Source organism: Lingula anatina, chromosome 4 (assembly GCF_051362555.1).
Source record: "Lingula anatina isolate TDL-2025a chromosome 4, LinAna3.0, whole genome shotgun sequence".
Taxonomy (NCBI): domain Eukaryota; kingdom Metazoa; phylum Brachiopoda; class Lingulata; order Lingulida; family Lingulidae; genus Lingula; species Lingula anatina.
Genome location: NC_141770.1, coordinates 27,332,975 through 27,356,758, shown reverse-complemented (window position 1 = coordinate 27,356,758; position 23,784 = coordinate 27,332,975). Strand labels below are relative to the sequence as shown.

Sequence of the window (23,784 nt, the reverse complement as noted above, 5' to 3'; positions counted from 1 at the left end):
CAGAACCCTTTCCCTACAAATTTTTTAATCATACGAATCCTCTTACCTTACTTTTCGCAAACGTTCAGTTATATTTTTTCTACACACAGGAAATGAGGGTCTTCGTATGAACACTACTAGTACAAGTACAGTACAGGGGGATACCTTTATCCAACCAGTCATGCACATTTGACAGGCAGGCCTCTCTTACTAGCACCCTTTTAAAACGTGTTTAAAATCAATCAAAAGAAATCCACACATAAAAATGCACGAAGAAAAGCATACAGTGAACCCCTGCTGACATCCAGGTTTTTGGAAATACGAACTGATTATGATGAGTGAAGAGAATATGTACCCGTCCCTGATGAAATCTGACTCAGTAGACGAAATATTAGCTGGTAACTGTCAGTTGATCTTTTCTACAGCTAAAAAAAAAAAAGAAAACTCAAAAGAAACTCTATAAGTCATGGCGTACGGACTTCATGCTCCAATATTTTCAAATTGTCAACTTTCACAGGGGGTGAGATTGGACCAAAAATTCGTTCCCCGAGCGGTCGTTAGCCCGGGGAGACAGGGCTGTGCCCCCTGTAGTTATCTAAAGTTTCATCAGAAAAAAACACATGCAGACAATCCTACCATGTACAGGTTTTAACTCGTACACATTTCCAATTGACCATTTTCTAAATATGCCTGTGTGTGTGTGTGTGTGGGGGGTGGGGGGGTGGGGGGTGGGGGGGGGGGGGGTGGGGATACAGAATTACAGAGCGATTCTTCACAGTTTTAACTTAAAAGTAATAAAACAAAGCAATCGTCCGTGAATATGTAGACAGTAAAAACACTTTAATAGTTACGTTCTTGGCGACTACAAATATCACAAATATAAAGGTGTGAGAAATGCGAGAAATCTGTAGGCGCGAATGGAATGCTCATGAATTAAAGTGATGTTTACTTATATTGTTACATCTACGGTTGGACCCTGCTCCGAAAAACGTTTAAGCTTAGACTGTTAAAATCGGATAGCCGACTATGTTCAGTGGCGTATTTAGGGGTTCCTGACCTCCTCCCCCCTTCGATTTCTGAAAAAAAATCACAACAATGGTCCCCTCTTGAAATTAGAATTTTGACTAGCTGAAACATCGGTTGCCCTCTAAAATGTCTAAATTTTCAGGGCCCTTCAACGGATCCCGCACCCCACGCCAAGGGGGGGAGGGGATGAGGGAGGGTCGGCTTTGCACCCACGGCCCCTCCCCCCTTCAAATAACCCTGGATGCGCTCTTGTGTGTTATGGAGGCTAATCCTCTACCACGTCCGTCATGAGTGCAGGAAGCAGGGAACGGGTTGGCAAAAGGAATCCTCATCGTCTTAATTTTGCTTCATACGCGACTCTAATTAAAGTCGACTTTGCAGCATTTGTGGTTCAAAGAGTGTTTTTAGGCAAGTTACCACGATAAACGTCAGTCATCTTCCGATACATGTAACACGCTAAATCACAGAGTTCGATGGAAAGCAGAACATCTGTCACAGTTTTCTCCATCATGATTGGTTGGAAATGAAACTCATTTTAACATGATTTCATTATATATTTCGAGCGAAGCAATGTCGTTTTTTTTTTGTTATCAATTCTAAATCTGCCCGAGTAAGCGACGTTCTATGAAAGCTAAAAACAGCAAGGAATGGTTATGAACGAGCGGCAAATATTGGTAAATGTTCCATAAAACAATTTGTCTCGAGTTGTTTGTAGCCCTAATCAAGGCCAAGCTGTTGACGTATGAATCTGCCAACAATTCTCTGCGGTCGTCTCTGATACTCTCGCATAATCTCGTTAGTGGCCGTGACTTGGTCTCCCTCCAGTCGGTTGACTAGCGTTACACAAACCACCGCACCTGGTAGAAAAATAACAAAAATAGAAGAAGCTTTATTATTGCTAAATATACCACTATAGAAAAAGTGGTAGAGAAAACTATAGATACTTTCGCTATCCACTGTTACAGAGCTTTATTTTATTTGTATTCATAATCAAGCGTGTAATTTCTTTTTGCCAATAGCAATGTGTAATACTGCCCAGAGTATACAGGTGTATGGTAAAAGATAGGTAAACAATTATTACACTACAGTAAAAGTACGGGTAAATTGTTTACCCAGAATATTTTTCACTGTCTACTATAAATACTGCTACATGTACTACTACTCTGACTACCACTACTACTACACTGTAGGCTACTACTTACACTACTACTACTACTCAAACAATCAACCTCCTTTTTTACCTTTAATATTGACCTGGTGGCACATGGCGGCAAAAGCCACGGCCTCCATTTCAATATTCCGAACTCCCGCGGCGTACAGCTCGTGTAGATAGTCCATCTTCTCTTTCTCTGTGAACGTGCACACTGCGCCGTCCAGTCGGGCTTGCTCTGGGAGATACAAGTCAAAAGAGGAAAATAAATAACTTGTCAATAATCATGGAGAGCCTCGGTAAATTTCCAAACACTTTTTTTTCGTATGCGACTATCGCGACTACAATACACTTTATGTATGTTTTCCACAAATAGGATGTCTATGATTAAAGCAAGTGTTACAATATTCCTTGTTCCTTTCATAGAATTCCGAGTACCTATTGAGCGTTAATATCATTGTATGCTTTCAAAAATGCTCTCCATACATGTTTTTATTGACTTAATCGGTCCCAAGTCCACAGCGAACAGAAGCAATTTTTCTATAAAAATCCGCTTAATGTTGGTACTCGTACCTTCGTAAAAGTCGTTAGCACACATAGTTTTCCCAAGAACAGTTTTAAAGATGTCTTTGGGTGAGCTACATGCCAAAATGGCCTCGGCAAGTCCGCGGTCCAACACACTTGGTTTCTTGGTCTCCTTCCCCAGTATCACCTGAAATAATGTCCCATCGAATATTGAGGCTTAATAAACAAACAAACAAATGATAAAACCGACCATTAGAGTAACTGAACATGCGTACTGTTTATTTTAAAATCAAATAAAGTAAACAGGTGACAATACTAGTCATAGAGGTATTAAATTACTCGTATCATTTCAAAATATAATTAACATGAAATAAATAAATAAATAAACACCTGTGTATAATAGGGCTCCAGGAAGGTATTCAGGGCTTCTTCAGTAACGACCACTGTGCCAGGATCTAAACCTATCCACCATTAAACAATAAAAATCAATTAATTGTAAAATAATATATAAAATATTCTAATAAAAAATCAGAATATGTGAAACACGACTAGCCACGTTACCATGTGATCAAACAAAATCCAAGATGGCCGCTGTGATTTTTGTTCCTACTCCAGAAAAGTCGCTGAGCTTAAAAAAAAATCACTTATCGAGTTTTGTCGCTTACTCAAAGAACACAGCTGAAACCTACAGCAACTGAGAAATGAGTTTAAGAAATAAACGGTGACCGCAGCATCAAATTCACAGTTCAAGTTTCTCAATAAGCAAAGCGGTTCTCTTCATGACAATTACGGCAGTTTTAAGAGCTTTTTTTTTTGTTTTTCCATTCGAAGTTTATTATGGTTATATCATCCGATATCACGTCTATTTCCGAACAGCGTTGAAACATTTGTTGTAACCATTAATATTGTGGGCCATGCGGAAGATAATCTTTAGTTCGCCGTGTTTTTATAGTCATTAAATAAAATATAATAACAAAATAAAATAATGAAATAAATTCGAGGCGTAAAAGGAATGGTAGTCCGCTAGGAACCGTAGTCCGCTCCCCATTGCTTTGTACAGGTGACATTTGTGCCCTATAGGGGCCTACTAACCCCCATACTCCATCCAACTAACCCTAACCTGTTGTAATCATATGGCGCCCCGGTGTAACGTGATAGAGAGCCCGCTTCACATTCATTTGTACAGGTTGGATTTTGACCCGCTTAGGTCAGGCTAACCCTAACCATTATAACTAAATGGAGGCAGACATTCTGTTACACGGACCCTCAGTTTCGTTACACCGCACTTTTCCACCTCTAGGACTTTCATTCCTGTTACACCAGTGAGCCAAAAACTTTCCACCGACCTATTCCTCCAGAGGTCCCCACTCTGATGATCGTCACGTCTTTACATTTGGCGTGGAACAAAAGTTTGAACAACTCGTGAAGCAAAATACTGAGAGATGGAACTCCCATACCGTGCTGGAAAGAAAGCAGAATTACGTGAAAGTGAAGTTAAAGATACATACAAAACGAGTGCAGATTCCCTGTAATATATGTGAATCTGAATGCGGCCATCGACACATTGCACTGGTTGAATCGGTCCAACTCTGCAGGGTGTTCTTGCCGAGTGCAATCAGCGGAATCAGCTCAAATGTCTGGAACGTCTCCTTGAGACGCTAGGGGCTACATAAACCAAGTGCACACAAAAGTTAATTACCCCCTAGCTGAGGGTAAATATGTATTGCTGCTCGAAGGGTCGTTTCATTTTGTATAGCCGATTGCAATATAAATAAGCGGCTTAGATGTCTGTCACGCTCCCAAAGCTTTAAGGGGGTAATTAACTATCGTTTAGCAGCTTCAGTAGGCGTGACAGCCATCTAAACCGTTCGAGCTAAAAGCAATTAACGAGAAACCCCTTGGAGATGGATCGATCCTGTTAGGGGGCCCTTGCAAAGTTGGAAAGAGCCAAATAGTACGATTTGTCTATCTGAATGTTCCCTAAGACTGGGTTCCCATACCTAGATCGATCTAAGTTTATTGCAATTTATTGAGAATCCCCTCGGAGACAGATCGATCCACAGTTAGTTCGATAGGGTCTGGGAATGGTCCCTAAGTTCTCATGGCGGGTGCTAGATCGACAAGTTCACACTTACACTGACACAGAGCACAGGGCCAACTTTATACATGGCGTATCTTGCCTTCCCCTTGCCCAGGTTGCACAACGTCATTCCAGCGGGAATTTCCACGTGCAGCTGTTCCTGCAAGTAGTCCGCCAGGTGCTTCATCCTGTTAGGGCTGCCACCTACGCAGACGAACTGTATAAAATGAACTGCGGCTTAGCGATCAAAACGGTATAAGACTTCAGAATTTTGTTTACTTTTCGGTTTAACATGCGTTTTTTTATGTTACGGTTTTTATTGGCATGGAATAAGACCCAAAAGGTGCATCATCCTTTTAAATAATATTCTTTGTTTCTTATTTCCCCGTGACAGTTTATCTTACGAGAATTTCCAAATATCATTTTTTAATGCCAAGTTGAAATTTCCTTGAAATTAAACGATTCCGTATAAAATAGGGAATTGCGGATTTTTAAAGACAGTTGACTGAGGCATTTTTATACCTTGACGTTGCCAAACATGGCAGGTAGGTCATGTGACTTGGTTTCCAAGGCGATGTGATACAGAACATCTTGCTCCATCTCCTGGATATGAGGGTTTGGGATGTGGAAGCTGGAGCAAAAGAAGGATAATTTTCCTCAAAAAGTTGACACTTCTCTGGTTTTCCCCATAATGACCAAGGTACTGGTACAAGGGCATGCACCTTATCCCAAGTAGGCAAATTATGTGATTTACAAACCGGTTGATAATTTACGGTGACTCTCGTAATAGTGATCGGATGGAGACTGACAAATTTCTCAATAATAATAATAATAATAATAATAATAATAATAATAATAATAAAAAATAATAATAATATTATCCCGCCTACTAAAAGCTGTAAGGGGGTAATTAACTATCGTGCGCGCTCGGCTGACTGCAATTTAGCGTGAACCCCAAGGAGTTAGGTCGATCTAAATCTAAATCTAAATCTCTGGATCGATCTTAATATCTGGGAATGCACCCATAGAAGCATGTTTCAAATATGTTAATTAGCTCCCAAATCGAAGCAGATTTGAAGCATGTTTGCAGTATGATTGCAGTAGTCTACTGCACTGGAGTATCTACTGCGTTTTCGTGCGGGTATTATTATTATTATTAGGCCCTATTATTTAAAAAATAAATTGGCGAGCAGTATACACAGCTAGCAGCAGCAGTAGTTGTTAGGCGATGAATAAGCAGTAGAAGTGAATTAACTGTATTAAAACTTACAGCACTAGTAAACGTACGTTTTACCTTCTACATGGCCCCGTGCAGGTACCGGTAATTAAGGTGGTCTAACATTCACTAAGGCTGTATTCCCAGAGCTTTTAGATCGATCTATCCCCGCGGGGAGTCTCACTAGATTACTGTCAGATAATCCGGCTTAAATGTCCGTCCCGCCGACTACAAGCTGTAAGGGGGTAATTAACTTTCGTGTCCGCCCGGCTGACAGCTATTTAGCGTGAACCCCCAGGGAGTTAGGTCGATCTAAAGTAGATCGATCTAATCTCTGGAGATGGGGTCTAATTGCTTCATATCAGCAAGGTAACCTATTTATTAGCGGTCCTTCTGGACATTAAATTTTTGCTAAAACTGGTATAAACAGGGAATGATGATGCCAACTTTTGCCGCCAGTGTAAGAAAAGAAATCTTCAGGATCACTTTGGGGCCATCGTACAACGGTTTTATAGTATTAGGCCCTACATGCTTACTATGCAGTGCCTCGTATCGTTGCATTACCCAAACAGGGTCATGAACATATTTATCAGGACAAATATGCGGTGTGTGGTTGTAACAGCCGGAATGGCTGGTAAATAGTGTATCAGGTATCTGCTCATAGCCTACATTCTATTTATCTGAAGTATTAACGTACTGTATCTGGACGTGATAATTTATTATTTATCGTTTTGTCCGGATGGAGTTATGCTTTGAGATTCTTTGAGGAATAGTCATTGGTTGCACACTGTGATGTGAGGAGTTAAAATATTAGATTTGTCTGCAACTAAGCTAAACGCATCTATCCTTCCGCATCTAGTATTAGGCTTCAAAGCATGTCTAACTCTATAGTCTACATACCCATGTTTCCGATCAGAAGCCATCTATTGTGTTGATTCAAAACAAGATTCAGTAGCCTAAGTACAAGGCCGAGGTCCAGTAGTTAGGAAGTTAACGGGACACTCAATCAGGTGGCAGAACTGGCACGCGTTAAGAGGCCGGTCGGATGAGGTCACAGTCACACTGCCACAGAGCGGGGTGTGTTGTCGGCGCCTTAACCTAGATAGCTTGACCCAAGAGAATATAGGTCAACCAAAGGTCATATAAAGGTAGCAGGTGCGCCTGCGCGCGAGTGTCGGAGGGTTGAGGTGGCTGGAGTAGGTTTCAGCTAAGATCTAATAATAATATACCTGTTTATCAGATCTTAGGTTTCAGAAAATCATTTGAGCATTACTGTAAAAAATGATAATAATAATAATAATAATAATAATAATAATAATAATAATGATAAAAATACTGCAGCCTTTAGTGTGCCTTTAAAGACAATTTATTTCAATTATTTCTTGTATCAGGGAAAAAATAATAAATAATAAATTTATAATGAAAAAGAAAACAATACTGGGGTAGCATAACATCAAAAAATATTTATTTTATTTAATTCATAAATACAGGCCAAAAGAGGCGTGATACAAGTGGAAGAAAGCCTTTAAAATAATTTAAAAAATAGTTATATCAGAATAAAGGTTTTGTATCAGATGTACCCATGGAAAAATAACTTTATAATTATTATTATCAATATTATGCCATAGGTACAGCATCAACCAATTATCAATCACATTATCAGAGCAATCCTTTACCATTTACAGTTTACTGGTCTATTATGGGATCATAAAATGGAGCAGTAAATTATTATCATCTAAAACAAAATATACTTTATATGACCAAGTTTAATATTATTTGACCCCATTGTGTAGAATTAAAATTCCTGTTTCACTGTACAAATATCTTCTTGTTCTGAATTTTCTTCAATTTATCTTTATCTACTTGCTCTATTTAATGGGGAAAATAACCATTTTTGTTTTAGAAACATAATTATGAAATCACTGAAATCCATTTCTGTGTACCATTTGTGTGCTTTTTCTGTATTGAAAAGAAATATAAGGCAGCTTGCTTTTCAGTTTTTTTTTTTTTTTTGCTACCATTCAATTTCAAAACTAGGAATGTTTTAATTTTAAGAAATTATGAATTAAAAAATACAGTGTCTGTAAAATTCACAATTTCTCCTCCTTGAAAAGATGGAGTAGTTACTGCAATAAAACGACCACAGGGTGAAGAGTCAGCTCTTGTCACAGTTTACTACTGACAACCTTGGACTCCTCTTCATTCATGTAACTCAACATGGCGTCATGGACTGCTGTTGGATTCTCCAATGTGACCTTTATGTCAGAATCCACAATAAAATCAGTCTGCTTTTGAAACACAATCATCGCCATGGCAATACATATTAAAGCCGTTAAGCCCCAAGTGTTAAACTCTTTCCCATCTACTGTGTCAGTGAAGTAGTGCAATGGAATTTTGTACGAAGTGGACTGAGAATGGTGATGTCTATCATTGGAAAGGAATCGTCTAAGAGGCAAGTAGAAGACATCCTCTACTTCATCCCTGTTCAAGAGCGGCTTAAACTCCTGAATTATGGCAATGATGGGAGTTACGAGGTATCCAGCGGCAGAAATCAATGGCGTCAACTGACCAATCACCTCCGCCTTCTCCGCCATTAATCCAACCTCTTCCTCTGTTTCTCTTAACGCAGTATCTACGTCTGTCCTGTCACATGTGGCATCGAAGGCACCCCCAGGGAGCGCCACTTGCCCCTTGTGACTGCGAACTTTCATAGAACGTTTTGTTAGAAGAACATACAGCTCACCACCAGCAAGTAACAGAGGGACCAGAACAGATGCTCTTTTCAGTCTATAATTTCTAAGTTCATCCATTGTTAATTCTCTGAACTTTTCCTTCTCTCCAGTATGACTGTTGTTGGGCAATACAACATTTGGACTGTTCATATCTAAAACCTGTGAATGTTGATGGTGACTGAGCTGACCAGCTCCTCTGTGGCTTGCGTGTGGTCTTAGCACCACTGGTGTCACTACTGGTGAAGTTAAAATATTCTTTTTGATTTCTGCGATGGTCATCATATCTGAAATTATCAATGTTATGTCAAATTTAAAGGTCACAGCTACAATAGTCTGTGTATGGTAGAAAATTACTTATAATTCAGTATGCAATGTAAGCGTAAACTAAATAAAAAAGAAAGAAAAAGTAGGAAAAAATGTAAATAGTCACCAGCATTAAATCACACTGTAGTTGCAGGATGCTATGCAAATGTATCGATTTATCTTCAATTTACCAAAATACCAGTATGTTTGCTGTAAGTTATGTATTAACAGAGTGTATCAATATATACAGGCATATCCAAATGCAAATAAACCACTGAAAACCATAAGCCTTGTCCTTGTGTCCACCATTTTATATGCACCAAGAGAATGTATCCCTGAGACTTCCTTCCATCCCCCCTCTTCCTTCCACCCCCAGCACCATCATCATCACACTGTCAGCATAAGTCTGGCTACTGGTATATTAGAGGAGACGGGGTTGGGGGGGGGGGTATAGTTTAAAATAGTTAAGCTATTTTGATAGGGTTTATGGGGGCCATTTAAAATAGGGGGCTAAATAGTCCGAGGATAGAATATGGCGATCAACTACAAAGATTGCCGTCTAATCCACTAATACCAGTAGACACTGAATAGTATTAGATATCCCGTATTCAAGTGGGTCGGCCATATTTGACCCTTGGACTAGTTAGTTCCCTATTCTGAATGGGGTCTATGGTAGACTAGTATGGCGTTTTAAAGTCATTGTCGGTGGATTTTTGGTTCACTAACCAGGCTGATTAATCAATCAAGGTAACAGCCGAACATGCATCTTTCATTAAGAAAGTAACAAGATCTCAAACAAGCTGCTCGGCGCCCATGTTTTACTTTTCGATAATTAATGCCTAGAAAAAGACAGTGCTTGACCAAACAGTTTAAACATTCATTGATTAAAAATGCAGTATAAGTTTTGGAAATAAGCGCATAACAAACCTTGCATTTTGACAGGGGTAAGATTTTGGTAAAGCTCTAGGACCCATCAGCAGGCAAATAATTACTACTTAGAAAAAGGGCAAACAATGTCTACCGATGTGTACAGACGAACGTGATTGTGGGCAGACATTTTGGCGTAAAGGCTGCAACCTACAGGTAGCTTGCGAGCAAAAATATCTGTAGAGATAGCATTTCAAGACAAAGTACGAGTTTTGTCTGATTTCTAACATTGCTGTGCTCTTTTGTAATATGAAGATACATGCGCATGCTTTGTCCTTTTCAGATGACCTCCGTCTGTTTGCAAGATGGACGTTATGTAAATGTTTACGCAATCTCATTGTCATGAAAACTAAATGGTAGAGTACAAATCAGAACATATTATATTTGCAGTAAGAACTAATAACTAATAATAGTGTTGTAAAATGCAGAAACTTTCAGTTGAAAATGTGGTAGCGTTAATGTCTTTCATATACAGTACTTAATAATGGCGGAGGAGGGGGGGGGGGGATGGGGGGGGGGGGTGCACTGTGGACTTCACCCCAAGCTTCAAAGTTAATCCTTTCTCCCCCATTCTTGCCTCAGGAAACAGTATAACAAGGGTCCAATCAAACTTGCCTAGCGAACATTTAGTTTCTTCACCACTTAATTCACATCTCAGCAGTCATTTACTCTGAAGTGCCAAATAAACGTGCCGGCACGTTTATTTTTTTTCCGGATATTTTCCACCCGGCACGATCTTATTCTCCCCGGCACGATTAATAATTTTCCACACGGCACGCTTATTTGGCACTCACTGTGCCGGTTGGAAATATTTTTGATCGTTTCAGAAATGTTGATGATCGTTTCATTGGACAAGTTAATAATTATTAATGACCTGTCGCAAGCACTACACTCGAACTTGTTTTTAGCGTAAATAAAAGCTGCAGTGTTTCTCCAGCATATAAAGAGCGAGGCGCCGCGTTAAAATTTGTCAAAAGCACCGCCTCGCTGGGCTGAATGGAACAAAAAAGTATATTTTCACTCATGCTGACTGAAATTTATATTTATTTCTAAGCAAATATGGCATTCTATTTACATACTGTAACGTAATCCCATGCTTCTGAGCACTTGATTTAGTAGTAACGAAAATACGCATGCGCGTATGCCATCTCCCTGTGAGTGCCTCGTTTTCGCAGTTCTGTGCTTTATTTGAAGTATACGAGACAGAGCGAAACGAGGCAACTGCTCTCGACAACATTTCGTCACGTCACAAATACACTTTCTCTGTCACTTCGTCATGTTCCGAAATTAAGACCGCCTGTTGTGTGTTTTTATAGTTTACGTTAATTCACTGATAAAAATGGAGAAAATTAAGTGCACTTTGTTGATTTTATAAATTTGGAGAAGATTTTTTACTGATTTACGGGTTAGTTTTGTGAAAGCAGTAGCGTTGTAAAACTGGGTCACGTCAGTATTTCGTGTGCATTGAATATGAATTTCCATCACTGAATAGAATCATATAAATGAACAAACGAAGAACTCAAATTGGTGATAAGTGTGATTTTAATCTCTTTAATTCTGAAAAATTCATTTCACGGTGTTTGAAGTTGTTGATTATAAATTACATCTCAAACTACGTATAATTAGTAGCGGGAGTCGCTTTGCGCTGAACGACAGGAGAGAACATTTTTTGCCGCAGTTTTATTTAAGGATGAAGCGCTCCCACACGCAAAGTTACTTTCAGAAAGGTGAAAAATGGTAAGAACAACATATTATATCAACTTTTTGGTCAATCCAAAAATAATTCAATATAGGAAGCCCCTTTTCTTGATTCCTGTAAGTATTAAAGTAGTTAATTTTTTTTTTTTTTTTTTGAAATAGTATGTTCTATAATTTTTGAAAGTTTAAATTAGCATTATAGGAACTGCTGCTGCTGAACCTTAAACTTCAAGATTGACTAAACTGAGTGAATGCATAGACAGGGAAATAAATTTTGTCTAAACCTTTGTTATGTCATTACTAAATTAATTCCTCAAAACATCTAAAACAAGACAATTCAGTGACACATAAGATGTAAAAAAAAATTACATAAATTCCCTAAAATGCACCAAATTGCACCTCGATTGAAAAAATTTTCCAGGGGAGCTTGGTGATAGAGATTACTCTAAATAGTTAAAATATGTTAAACTATGTGTATAAAATCAAAGGTAAATTTGTCTAGATATTGTGTTTTTTTATGTTTAATAAACATAATTTTTCCAGATTTGAATATAATTTAAAATTGCCATTACAATTATTCATTGAAATTATCAAAATTGATAAAATTTTCCGGGGGGCACAGTTATTCCGCTAGGCACTGTTATTAAATATCGGGAATTTTTCCAGGGGGCACAGTTATTCCGCTAGGCACTGTTATTAATTTTGGAAAGTTTTCCGGGGGGCACTGTTATTCCGGTAGGCACTCTTATTCGGCACTTCAGAGTACATGCATCAATTATTCTTTACTGAAGCTGCATGCCCACTTTCCCCAAGAAAAATTACAAGTCTACATGTATTTTCTTAATGATTCAGAATTCATCTATATGGCGTATTTAGACAGTGTCTCAGCTCTTCAATTAAATTGTTTTGAAAATTTGTTTATGATTTTATATTCAAGTGATTCTTTGTGCACATCCAACAATAAGTATTAGTAAATAAATTGCAAAACTAATTAGGGTAGATAGTAGAGGAACTGACCATAGTCACCACAAAACTGCATACAAATGGAAGCCTGCCATGTACATTTAAGTTAAGGGGCAGTCTTTATAACTACTTGCTCTATTTACATGACAAAATCAAGCATACTGGAAAAAAGTGCCCCTTCCCCCCCTTAGCAAATATACTAGTAGTTTAATTCAACAATGCATTTCTCTTCCTTCCCAGTCCACTTCTGCTCAAACTAACAGTAGACTGCATTTTCAGTTCAAGTTTATTCCACCTAATAATGGTATATTTTCTCTTCTCCTCAGCTTCAAGATTCCATCCAAGTGTTAATGTGGGAGAAAGATGTCGATTGCCCCTCCTCCAGGTTTCAGGGGTGTGGACCACTTAACTGCCGAGGAAATGGAAGTAACAGAGGCAATAAGAAAGAAGGGAAGAAAGTCAGCTTTAGGCTGCAGCCTTCTCTTTGCCTCATTTCCTCCACTTTATTGTATATTTCGAGGAAAAAAGCTCAATTTGAAGGCAGTTCAAAGTTTAGCAAATCCTCAAACATGGAAAGAACAGATAATGCCGAGGTTAAGGGAGGACCGCAGGAAGCTGATGATTCAGATACCTATTTTTATTTTGGGGGGTCACAGTTATGGTGTGATACACCAAAAAATGAAGTTTAGAAAAAATATAATGAACTCCTCTCTCCCCGACACCAGTTATTTGAAGATAGCAGCTATAGAAAACAAACCTTATCATGTAGTTTTGATGGAAAATGGACAGCTGGCCCAGGAAAAGGTTGACCTGCGATCCCTGTACTCCAACAGCTCTAATGAGGAGCCTACTAAACAAAGTGCCGCTGACCGGCAGTTTTACGATAACCCACTGCAGAGCTCCGATTACAAAGAACACTTGCCAGAGGAAGGAATTGTGGGAGGAAAACAGAGTGGAATATCAGGTTATTCATCCAGATATGCATCCCGTTTTCAGCCAAGAAAACCACCGAGAGATGGTGAAGATTTCAGCTCTGAGGGATCTGCACTGGAAACGGGTTTCCAGAAAAATAAGGAAGACTTACAGGAGGGAGAGAAAGTGTGGAACATTTAACTTACCATACTGAGAATATTGTTACATGTACAGTAATTGAGACTTACAGGAGGGAGAGAAAGTGTGGAACATTTAACTTACCATACTGAGAATATTGTTACATGTAATTGAGACCATCAGGCTATATAACTGAACTTGTACGGAGTTTTTTTTTATTTCGGGGTATTTGGGGGGGGGCTGTCAACAGGCGGGTGCACTGAGGGCTCCTCTTCTTCAACTCGTGTCATCACCTGTTTTACTGTATTCTACTCAGCACCAAGAGAAAGGTGTTACTGTGGTTGCATTCAGCATGAATCCCCACAGAATTGGGCCTACATTGATCTATGTAGAACAATAGTTACATTGGGAATGAGCCCTCAGGCACTTGTAAGATCCCTTGTGAAACAGTGATAGTCACAAAAGGGCAAACTTCATTACTGAATATTTTGGCCTACTTCATTCAGGGAAAAATGTACATGGAGTAATTACAATAATCTGAAGTAAAGCAATTATTGATATTACCTTAGTCATATCTTTCTTTCAATATATATTTATAAAAAATATTTAATTTCTTTGGTCAAAGAGAATTAAAAACAAGAAAATAACCCCAACATGTTTGTACTCAAAAAGATGATCATGATCAGTATTTGGAAAAAAACTACTTGGTGCTCAAAACCCGGTTTTCAGTAACAATTTAAGCAGAAAATTATAGTAAATGAAAAGAAATGTTAATTTCTTAATTCTCTCTCTCTCTCGCTCTCTCTCTCTCTCTCTCTCTCCAACAGGTAGCCGAAATGCTCAGAGAATTTATTTAAAAAAAGACAGTTGAAACAACGTTTTTAAGAACCTGTATTCTTCTAACAGGTGAATTTAATTTTTCCTGTCAAAAGGGGGTATTTTGAACAGTTCATTCCTTGAGCCCCCCTCTAGGCCCCCGCTTGCACCATTCTTTACCCCAATACCCCCCTCCCCCGTTTACATCCAAGAAAAAAAAACTGTGGAAGGAGGTGTCTATACAAGGATTCCGCTGCAGGGTTGTGGGGTGCGGGGAAGGGGCGGGGGATTACCTGTGAGCCATTTTATTCCATTAGAAGTAGTGCATGTAGCACCCCCCTTCAAGATGCGCACCAAAGTGGGTATACTGGAGACTGGTAGCTGTTGGCCTCCACCCCCCTCTCCCACCCCCAACACAGACATTTTCTCCAGTTTATGTCCCGGAGCTCTATATAAGTGACTCTAGAGACTGTGGTTTATTATTTCTTTCCCGTTGAGCCTGGGAACTTTGCTGCAGTGCAGTTCTTTGCGAAAAAAGGATAAATACATCTATTCACAATTCTGATATATTAATGGAGCTCATAACGGAGCTCAATACGTTATGCTGGTGGTCGGGCCTAGAAGACGCCAGCAAATCTAAGAATGTCAACATGTCAATACAAAGCGTTGATGTCCCCAAGACAGCGGTCCTGGGTCCATGAACTGTATTTATCTTGTAACAAAGCACATGTAAAGCAGCCAGTTTTTCATATTGTATAGTGACCTCAGAAGTTCTTTGAACCGAAAAATAAGGCGAACGCTCAACCGTACTTGGTGTTGACCTTAGGTTTAACCAAATAATAAAAAGGTGTGAGAACCATACAAGAAACACAATCTAAGCAAGTGAACGGGAGTTGTTCTGATTGGTTGAACATTTGATATGTGTACCTGTATGGGTTTTGCTATTCTTTCATGCTTTGCTTCCTGAACACTTTTTTAAACGCCGATCGAATGTGACAAAGAAGTATGACAATAAAGGAAATTCAACTCAATAGTGAGCAACACAAATGAAGCAACGTTGTGTTCAATAATACATGGGTAATTTCGCAATCAAACTCTACTAGGCATGTTTTATGCTTTATCTAAGACAGCCGAACTTGGCGTGGCAGAGCTGGTGAGGACAATTGGACAGTCCCCGTTTCTCATATACCATACGCCACTCGATTCAAGTACAAAACTCGTTGGCTGTGTTATCAGAAGGAAGACTCAGGCTCTCTTTGTTTAGAAAACGTAGTCCGGTTATAAGGTTTTACGTTTCAAGTAGAGTGTTGTTGTCCACAAGGTTCCCCTGCAGTGACAGACATGGCGCCGTTTACGTTTGTCGTTGGGTTGGCGGTTTTATTTGGACTGTATTCCTACGGTAGGTACACTGATAGTCAGGTTTAGGTCATAGTGAAGGCTCTTCTCTACTACGTATACGCTGTTTTTTTTTTCATTTATTACAGGTAGAAATCGATATGCATAGGCCTAAACAAACTCTTGCGTGCCTGTAGACCTACTGCCCCCCACCCCCTCTCTCTCTCTCTCTCTCTCTCTCTCTCTCTCTCTGGCTGTGTTCAGATGAAATGTTATCGGTCCAGCAGGGTCGATCTATCTCAGCAGGGATTCTTGCCTGGGCACAGCTAATGTTATCAGCTGAATCGTCTGACAAACCCCTCATAACTTAAAGATGCATATGAAGTTTCATTTTTGACCACAAAACCCAACCAAATGCCAGTATATAGTTTTAAGAAGTATAAGTAAAAGAATTACCAAAAACATTGTTTTATTTTACTCGAAAAATGATATTTGAACGGATTTTTCTGCTAGCATTCTACGCTGTGTATTAATGGGATAGAAAACTAGGTCATGAAAGTAGGTTAAATTTCTGACCAAAAATTTAAAGAAAGGAGCAGTCTAAAGCTCTTTTTTTTTTTTTTGGCTGATTGCGTTATATATTCATTTTATCCCTTGGCATGTCGAATTTATTTGAGTCGTATCAGAAACTAGTAGAAGTGGTTTATACATTGTATATGTGTTACTGGGAATCCACGCTCCACCGATGCTCAGTTCTTATGTACCTTTAAAGTACTTCGGTAAAGGCGGGAAAGCTATTTGTATGTTGTTCATGTTGCTGGGGGACTTGTAAGACAACGAAGCTGATTACATTAACCAGGGCCGTAGCCTGAGCAAAATGCCAGGGGGCAGTAAGCGGACACGAGGGGGCGAAGCCCCCGAGAGGGGAGGGGGTGTCCCCCTACCAGTGTGGAAAATTCTAAATCCCAGGGGGGGCAGCTGCCCCCCTCCCCCCCCCCCCCCCCCCCCCCCCCCCCCCCCCCCCCCCCCGGAGGCTACGGCCCTGTTAACCGTATCTTAGCGAGAATCCCTGTTGAGATAGATCGAATCTGGACGTATAAGGAACCATTCCCACAGATATTTTAATCGATCTATCTCCCTGGGGAGGCTCACTTATGTCTGTCACGCCTAGTAAAGCTCTTAGCGGGTAATTTTATTTACCCCCTAGCTGATTCGGTAGGCGTGACAGACATTTAAGCCGGTTAAGTTGATAGCAATTTAGTGAGACTCCCTAGGGAGTTAGACCGATCAAGATGGATCGATCTAGGCATGGGAACCCTATCTAAGGTTGGGTTCCCATACCTAGATCGATTTAACAGCTTTCCCCTAAAGATGTCTGACACACCTACTAAAGCTGCTAATGAATGTCATTGACAGACCATTGAAGGATTACGCGGTCTTCCTTTCATTTAGGTCCGCCATATTTAGGTCTTAGCCTTGCTAGACCTCGGCTCTTCACGATATGAATGCTCTTTATTTTATAATTCAAGTGCCCTCAAACCACTTGCCATGCATTGCTGTCTGCTCTGAGCTATATACTTGTATAACATGGTTACAAACACAAGAAGAATAAACTGTGTTAACACATATTGAAAACTATGAAAACACAGCGTTATCAGAACACAAGATAAATAATACACGAAGGAAGGGACATTAAACTCTGAAAGGTCATCTTTTATTACAGTTGTAGTAATTGTAGACACTAAGTTGAATTAACGACCAGTTAATATAATTGATCAGAAATAGTAAAACGTTAGTAACTATGGTTAGTTTTAAGAATTTCTTGTCATACATTTTACATAAAATGATAGGCCTATTTGTCTGCTTTTTAGTATTGGTTTTGAGGCATCTAAGACTGCATTCCCACAGATTTAGATCGATCCATCTGGATCGACCTAACTCCCTGGGGGTTCACGCTATATTACTGTCAGCACGGAAGTTAATTACCCCCCTTACAGCTTTTAGTAGGCGGGACAGACATTTAAGCCTGCTAATCTTACAGTAATCTAGTGAGACTCTCCACGGGGATAGATCGATCTAAAATCTGTGGGAATGCAGTCTAAGAATAACGATAGGACTTCGAAGACTTTTCTTTGCCAAAATTGATTATGATTTGCAGGTGAAGCAGTCATGTGCTACCAGTGTGAAGATTTGGAGGGAGGCGATTGTGGTAAAATCTTTAAAGCGGCCACTACTGCCACAAAAGTGAACTGCTCTGTTTCTTGTAAGAAATCACATGGGGGTATAGGAGCAGGCGGATTTGGTAGGTATATACCCGCACAAAAATGCAGTAGTATCGAAGTAGCAAAGAAGCATATTTTAACGCAGTAGTGGTGTGGAGCATTTTTGCAGTAGAAATGCAGTATAGCCTACTGCAATTCTACTTCAAAAATTACATAGGGTTGTACAGAGGAGGAGCATTAATGCAGTAGATTAGCAGTATGATAGAAGCATGTTTCAAATATGCTAATTAGCTCCCACATCGAAGCATATTTGAAGCATGTTTGCAGTATGATTGCAGTAGTCTACTGCGCTGGAGTATCTACTTCGTTTTCGTGCGGGTAGAGAGAAGAGAGATCAAAACTTAAAAAGGCTCAATAAACAATTTATATATGTAAAATGCCAGGTGGCGGCAATTAGGGAATGCACCAGAAAGAGTTCAAATAAATTGCTGTTATTAATATTCGTGAAGGCGCACCAAGATGATGATTGGACTTCTTAATTTCAGCAATTGTCGGATACAAAAGAGAATGCGGAAACTCCACGATTTTTACGTGTAGAGGGGGCTCCGTTGGTAGTATCCAGGGGTCAGGGGGTGCATTTGGCGAAGAATGCTACTGTAATACCGACTACTGTAATGGCGCTACGTCACAGTTCATGAACCCAGGACCGCTGCTTCTCTTGGCTGTGATATCCATGGTTCTGAATGCTGTTTTTTGCGGCATCTCCTTTACTTTGTTGAACTAATCCTTACAATAGTTTGCAGAGGTTTCTTGAATCTTGTTCTTGTAAATAGTGTTTTTTTATTGTGTTTTTTTAGTTAAACAAACAAATGCAGACCAGAGACAATATATCACCCTGTACACTTCAGCCGCTGTGAAAATGTTTTTATTTTAAAAGGCTGCTAAAGGAACACTATTGCCAGCTCGATGTCACGCGATCAAACTATTTTGTATTCAGTTCGTTTTAATGTTAGATCATTATTTAAGTCTTATAAATAAATAGTGCCATGAACTCTTTTTATAGGACACCATTTGAGAGAAAAGTGTCTCTTTCAACTTCTTGGTCATACTTTCTTGAGGATCAAACGCCTTAAATAATTTGATTTCTAACGTTTTGTATGAAAATATTTAAATGTCAAGTTTGCAACTTAGCATTCAATGTGTTCATTCTCACTATGCAAATTTTCCTGTCATTTACTCAAACGGATGACAACTTTTCATTATGGCAGGAAAAGTGCCATAAAAAAGAGTGTCTGGGGTATACGACATTTTCCCCATATTTTCTCATTGTTAATGAATCCGTTTCCAGTGGCGGATCTAGGGTTATTTGAAAAGGGTGTCCGCGCATGCAAAGCGGACCCCCTTTCCCCCCTAGCGTGGGGCTCGGGGCCCGCTGAAAGTGACCGAAAATTTTGGAATTTTAGAGAGCGGACTGCGCCATTTTGTATGGTGTAGAACTATGATTCAGCTAGTCAGAATTCTAATTTCAAGAGGGTACCATTGGTGTGATTTTTTTTCAGAAATCGAAGGGGAGTCAGGACCCTCCTGACACCCCCTAAATCCGCCACTGTGTTTCGATATTCAAATTAATCAATTGGTTATTTTTAAAGTGTAGTTTTTGTAAAAACTTTTAAGAGAGATTTTTACGGAGGGTAGTCATCTTTGAAGGTCCACGTGGTCCGATGACAAGCACAGATTTCAGAATAATTGCGAAAGGAACCGTTTTCGTGGTAAAATGGAATTTAGTCTGTGTCTATGCATTGTTTACAATTTATTCATTGTGGAACTTTGAATCTCATATGAACAGTTGTTATCCCTTAAGCCTATAGATTACATTTACACGGGCTCCGTGCGGTGAAATTGTACAATTTTTTTCTGAAATCGTAAGGGGCTGCGGGCTACGCTGAGTATGTCTACATTACATGGCCTTAAATCCATACGGTTCCGTGCTATTTCGCACGGCCACCGTCTACCTCCGCTCAGACTCCATACGAAAAAGGTATTACGGGCAGTATACGCGCACCGTACGGGCCTCGCAATTTCAAATGTAATCTAGACTTAAATACATGTTTATCTTCAAGTCAAGTACGTCCTATGTTATTTAAGGTTTTTTTTTTTATTTCAGATGAAACTGTTGATCGCTATATATATGATTTAAACGGATATTTTATATAAAAAAGGATATACTATGGTAGGGCTATCGTACGATAGGAATTTAGATTGTTCACTGTATATGTATTTTACTTTATTGAGTACCACTGAAATAAATGCTATGCACAACACTGCTGGAGTTAGGTGATATTTTCATCGTTAAGTGCCTTGCTTCCGGTTGTGATCTGATCTGATACAGATAATGCACTCTGTCGCAAATCAGTTGATTCAAAACCTCTAAAAATATATATATTGGCTGCTTTTTTTCTTCACACAATTTAAGCGCCCCTACTAGAGTATAAACACACACGGGATACATTTTGTGTCCCAACAAGTAATTATCGATCCTTTTTCCATTTGAAAGAGCGAATGCCCTGAAGTGTTTGTTGTATGGTCTGTTAGTAATTGATAATAACACAAAAGTCTTCATTTATAAAGGAGCACCGTAAAATTGATAGAGTACAAGAGGTATTTTAACTCATCTATGAACGATTTGTCATCAGATAATTTTTATTTCTACATTAAAGGTACTGCTAGCCTAGGTTCTAGATTTCAGTATTGCCAGCTCGATCGTGATTTCATAAATAACTCATATCAGCAAAAAATGATCAACTGGTAAAGCTATTCCGTGAAAAGGTATAAATAGTTAGCAAGCTAGCTGTACAGTGCCCTGACACTCAGGGTAAGGTACTGTACAAATGAACTCAAATTTTTGCCACAAAAGTCGACCAAACCTCACCACACTGTTCAAATAGTATAACTTGGAGAACTACCAAATAACATCATTTTATATTACCTGAAAACGACACTTGAACGGATTTTTCTGCTTGCTTTCTATACTGTGTATAAATGGGGTAGACAAGTAGGTCTGATAAGTGGGGTAAAGTTTACAAACAAAAATTAAACAAGTTTATTTTACGTCTCTTTTATGACTGATAAAATGATTAATTTGGTTTAATCCTTGGGATATTGTCTTTATTAGAACCGTATGAAGGCTATTAAAGGTGGTTTATACGTGTTATTTGAAATCCATGCCCTCGCTAGGGTCAAATAACGCTGTCTGGACTCAAAAGCTGAGGTGACACACTCAATGTAAGTGAGGTTTTCAGTTGAAACAGAAAACGCTGCTTTTATTCCGGATCAACAATCCTGTGACCAAACGCGTGAATGTGTCTGCTGCGAAGTCTCGACTCCAAGTCGAGCCAACACAATCGATTGATTACTGTACGCCGCAACTAACACATTCAAAACTAACACATTCCCAACACTCGGCTAACACTGGGTGAAACAGAATCATGATAATTTAGCTGAAACCCTTGTGGTCGTTCGAACTGGTATATTGTACCATTAGAAACATAGGGTGGTTTAGCGGTCTTGGGAGCGTTGAATGTCTTGATCACTTACTGTCAATTTACAGATACACGGCACACAACAGTTCTACTGGAGAGATAACAAAGCAGGGAAACTGGATGTATTTTTGACGGAATTAAACTTAAGGTTACAAAACATAGCAAAACACGAGTGGAAGGAATGATTGCATGAGCACTGCAAGCTGGCTTGGATAAAACAAATGAACAGATAATTCACATTATAACCTTATGCCACCTATTACTGACAGTGCTGAGCATCTTGAAGCAGATTGCGTTGTTTGATTGATGATTTAAAAGTCTATTAGGATGGTTTCCACAAGGTAGATAAAGGGGATAGATATCGCTGCTGTTGCTCTTAATTTCAAAATGTACCAATAATAGAGGACGATTACCACATGTTCATAGAATCAATCCAAATCTTAATTATACATGAAGAGGCAAATATGAAATATTGAAATCAAAGACCCTGTTCACAATTGAAAACATTTAGTAAAGTAAGTACCAAGAAATGGAGATAGAAAATGGAACTTCCTACCGTTGAAACGTTAAAAAAAACACTTAATATGTTAATGTGATGGGTCTTAGATCTGTCATTTGTAATAACAGCAACCTTTCCACTGCTCATTCCTTTGAAAATAATGTAAGGACGACTTAAGGCTTCGCACATGACAGCAATATAATAGCTCAGTTAAATAGCTTCTCACCAAATCCTAAGATTAAAAACGACAAATCAAATACAGTTGTCGAAATCATTTTTTTCATTTTAACGTCACCCAAGAAGGGCGAGAACAATTATTACATACTATTTCAGTTTCATCGATGTAAAAAACGACCTTGGTATTATTACTTCCCATTCGCCCACTCTCCCTCCATCTCTGAGTCGAGCTTAATAAATAATACATGTAGTTCAGATGTTGCTTTATCTCATAAGATTTTCACTCATCGTTTATCTGAATCTTCATGACTATAGGATGCGTATATTATATTTTATCTTGTTTGGGAAAGACGGGCGCGTTGTCATGGCAACAGGTCGTCTGACATGATAGCTCACCAGAGATGTTCAGCTATTGTCTGGTGTGTTATATGATTTGATTTATTTCATATTTAAATAGTAAATAATACATAACATATATAAAAAAGGTAATAAATACATGGATGACATAAGAAAGTGACACAACATGTACCTATTTCCTTATGGTCATTATATAGCAGTCACCCTGAGTTTGTTAGGATGTTGAAAACTACTGCTATTATCTGTATGTTTTTTTTTGTTATTAACTAAAACAACTCGAGTTTCAGAACTTAATATTTATTGGTTTATATTGGAGTATATTGATGCTCGTTTTTTTATTTTTATTTTTATTTTATTTTTATTTATTTATTTATTTTTTGTTATCAGCGTGCGTGCCATGTACAATAACAGCCTGAATTTTGGAGATTCCAGGAAACTCACCTCTGCCATGTTACAAATAGTAGCATTCTCCAGTCGCCTTGAGGAACGATATCATATGTGAGTTCAGGTAATTTCTAACGCTCAGGGTGCATATGCAAACACGAACTGATAACTATTAGTGGGTTGATGGCGAAAAATATGCAGCATTGGATTGATTAACTAGATTTGGTAACCCGGCACCGTCTTTGAGGGAAGAGTCATGCGAACACCGTGGAAGATCTTTATTAACTACTGGGTCAGGTGCCAACGAGCTTCAAAGATGCAAGTCTGGTGTTTGCAGGAGCGGATCCAGGGATATTTTCTGACAGTAAATTTTCAGTAAATTCTCCACCCTAAAAATGCTTCATACATTAATGTTCATATCACCATCACATTGTGGTAAAACCGTCGTCTACTATTTCTCGTGCCTCCCAACCGTTTTAGCAAAGGTGTGGGACTTCCAGTGATGTAAAGAGACAAATGGCAGAAACTTGCATTGACCAGCGACAAATTGCATAAACGGAAACATTGAATCATGTAAGAAATGGTTTTATTTAATGTGGCCCATATTGCCATTGAGAATATCAGACAAATTTGTACTTTTCATTTTTTAAAAAATATTCAAATCCTGCAATGTGAACTATGAATTTTTAAGTTTCGACGATACAGCTCTATAGAAAACGAAACGTCGTGACAAACATCACAGAGTACGTGATAAAAACACAACCAATCACAACACGACACGTCACAATACAAAGCGATGCACATCT

General features: G+C 39.0%; 4 protein-coding genes across 9 annotated transcripts; 2 read left to right on the top strand and 2 right to left on the bottom strand.

The window, feature by feature from the left end:
• Positions 1–798: 798 nt before the first annotated feature.
• LOC106158038 (uridine phosphorylase 1) lies at positions 799–7,089 on the bottom strand. 2 transcript variants are annotated; one of them, XM_087012000.1, is made up of 8 exons: positions 6,877–7,089; positions 5,283–5,391; positions 4,816–4,977; positions 4,027–4,141; positions 3,071–3,141; positions 2,729–2,867; positions 2,247–2,393; positions 799–1,862 (listed from the first exon to the last, which is right to left on the bottom strand). In XM_087012000.1, the coding sequence occupies exons 1-8, from the start codon at positions 6,897–6,899 to the stop codon at positions 1,723–1,725; spliced, it is 906 nt and encodes a 301-aa protein (XP_086868126.1). In that variant the 5' UTR covers positions 6,900–7,089; the 3' UTR covers positions 799–1,722. The 2 variants fall into 2 exon arrangements, with proteins under 2 accessions (XP_086868126.1, XP_086868127.1); XM_087012001.1 differs by having other exon boundaries at positions 4,816–4,964.
• An 877-nt stretch (positions 7,090–7,966) lies between these two features.
• On the bottom strand, positions 7,967–10,049 carry LOC106152222 (uncharacterized). 2 transcript variants are annotated; one of them, XM_013525733.3, is made up of 2 exons: positions 9,939–10,049; positions 7,967–8,992 (listed from the first exon to the last, which is right to left on the bottom strand). In XM_013525733.3, the coding sequence occupies exons 1-2, from the start codon at positions 9,943–9,945 to the stop codon at positions 8,142–8,144; spliced, it is 858 nt and encodes a 285-aa protein (XP_013381187.3). In that variant the 5' UTR covers positions 9,946–10,049; the 3' UTR covers positions 7,967–8,141. The 2 variants fall into 2 exon arrangements, with proteins under 2 accessions (XP_013381187.3, XP_086867521.1); XM_087011395.1 differs by lacking the exon at positions 9,939–10,049 and adding an exon at positions 9,260–9,335.
• LOC106152223 (uncharacterized) lies at positions 9,978–14,212 on the top strand. Of its 4 annotated transcripts, XM_087011398.1 has the most exons (3): positions 10,020–10,094; positions 10,222–10,254; positions 12,926–14,212. In XM_087011398.1, exons 1-3 carry the CDS (start codon positions 10,035–10,037, stop codon positions 13,286–13,288), a joined length of 456 nt encoding a protein of 151 aa, XP_086867524.1. In that variant the 5' UTR covers positions 10,020–10,034; the 3' UTR covers positions 13,289–14,212. The 4 variants fall into 4 exon arrangements, with proteins under 4 accessions (XP_013381192.2, XP_086867522.1, XP_086867524.1 ...); XM_013525738.2 differs by lacking the exon at positions 10,222–10,254 and having other exon boundaries at positions 9,978–10,094; XM_087011396.1 differs by lacking the exon at positions 10,222–10,254 and having other exon boundaries at positions 10,009–10,141.
• Positions 14,213–15,040: 828 nt separating this feature from the next.
• Positions 15,041–20,343, top strand: LOC106152214 (uncharacterized). The gene is made up of 3 exons (XM_013525726.3): positions 15,041–15,864; positions 17,959–18,102; positions 18,568–20,343. Exons 1-3 carry the CDS (start codon positions 15,807–15,809, stop codon positions 18,804–18,806), a joined length of 441 nt encoding a protein of 146 aa, XP_013381180.2. The 5' UTR covers positions 15,041–15,806; the 3' UTR covers positions 18,807–20,343.
• Positions 20,344–23,784: the final 3,441 nt, after the last annotated feature.

Bases quoted from the DNA above. Each gene is read 5' to 3' on its own strand.
- LOC106158038 (XM_087012000.1), bottom strand. From the start codon at position 6,899: ATGGCTTCTGATCGGAAACATGG. The intron at 4,978-5,282 runs GTATAAAAATGC...CATTTTATACAG, and splicing joins CCATGTTTGGCAACGTCAAG to TTCGTCTGCGTAGGTGGCAG. The intron at 2,394-2,728 runs GTACGAGTACCA...TGTATCTCCCAG, and splicing joins TGCTAACGACTTTTACGAAG to AGCAAGCCCGACTGGACGGC.
- LOC106152222 (XM_087011395.1), bottom strand. From the start codon at position 9,320: ATGGTGGACACAAGGACAAGGCTTATGGTTTTCAGTGGTTTATTTGCA. The intron at 8,993-9,259 runs GTATATATTGAT...TGATAATTTCAG, and splicing joins ATTTGCATTTGGATATGCCT to ATATGATGACCATCGCAGAA.
- LOC106152223 (XM_013525738.2), top strand. From the start codon at position 12,963: ATGTCGATTGCCCCTCCTCCAGGTTTCAGGGGTGTGGACCACTTAACT.
- LOC106152214 (XM_013525726.3), top strand. From the start codon at position 15,807: ATGGCGCCGTTTACGTTTGTCGTTGGGTTGGCGGTTTTATTTGGACTG. The intron at 15,865-17,958 runs GTAGGTACACTG...TATGATTTGCAG, and splicing joins ATTTGGACTGTATTCCTACG to GTGAAGCAGTCATGTGCTAC. The intron at 18,103-18,567 runs GTAGGTATATAC...TCTTAATTTCAG, and splicing joins TATAGGAGCAGGCGGATTTG to CAATTGTCGGATACAAAAGA.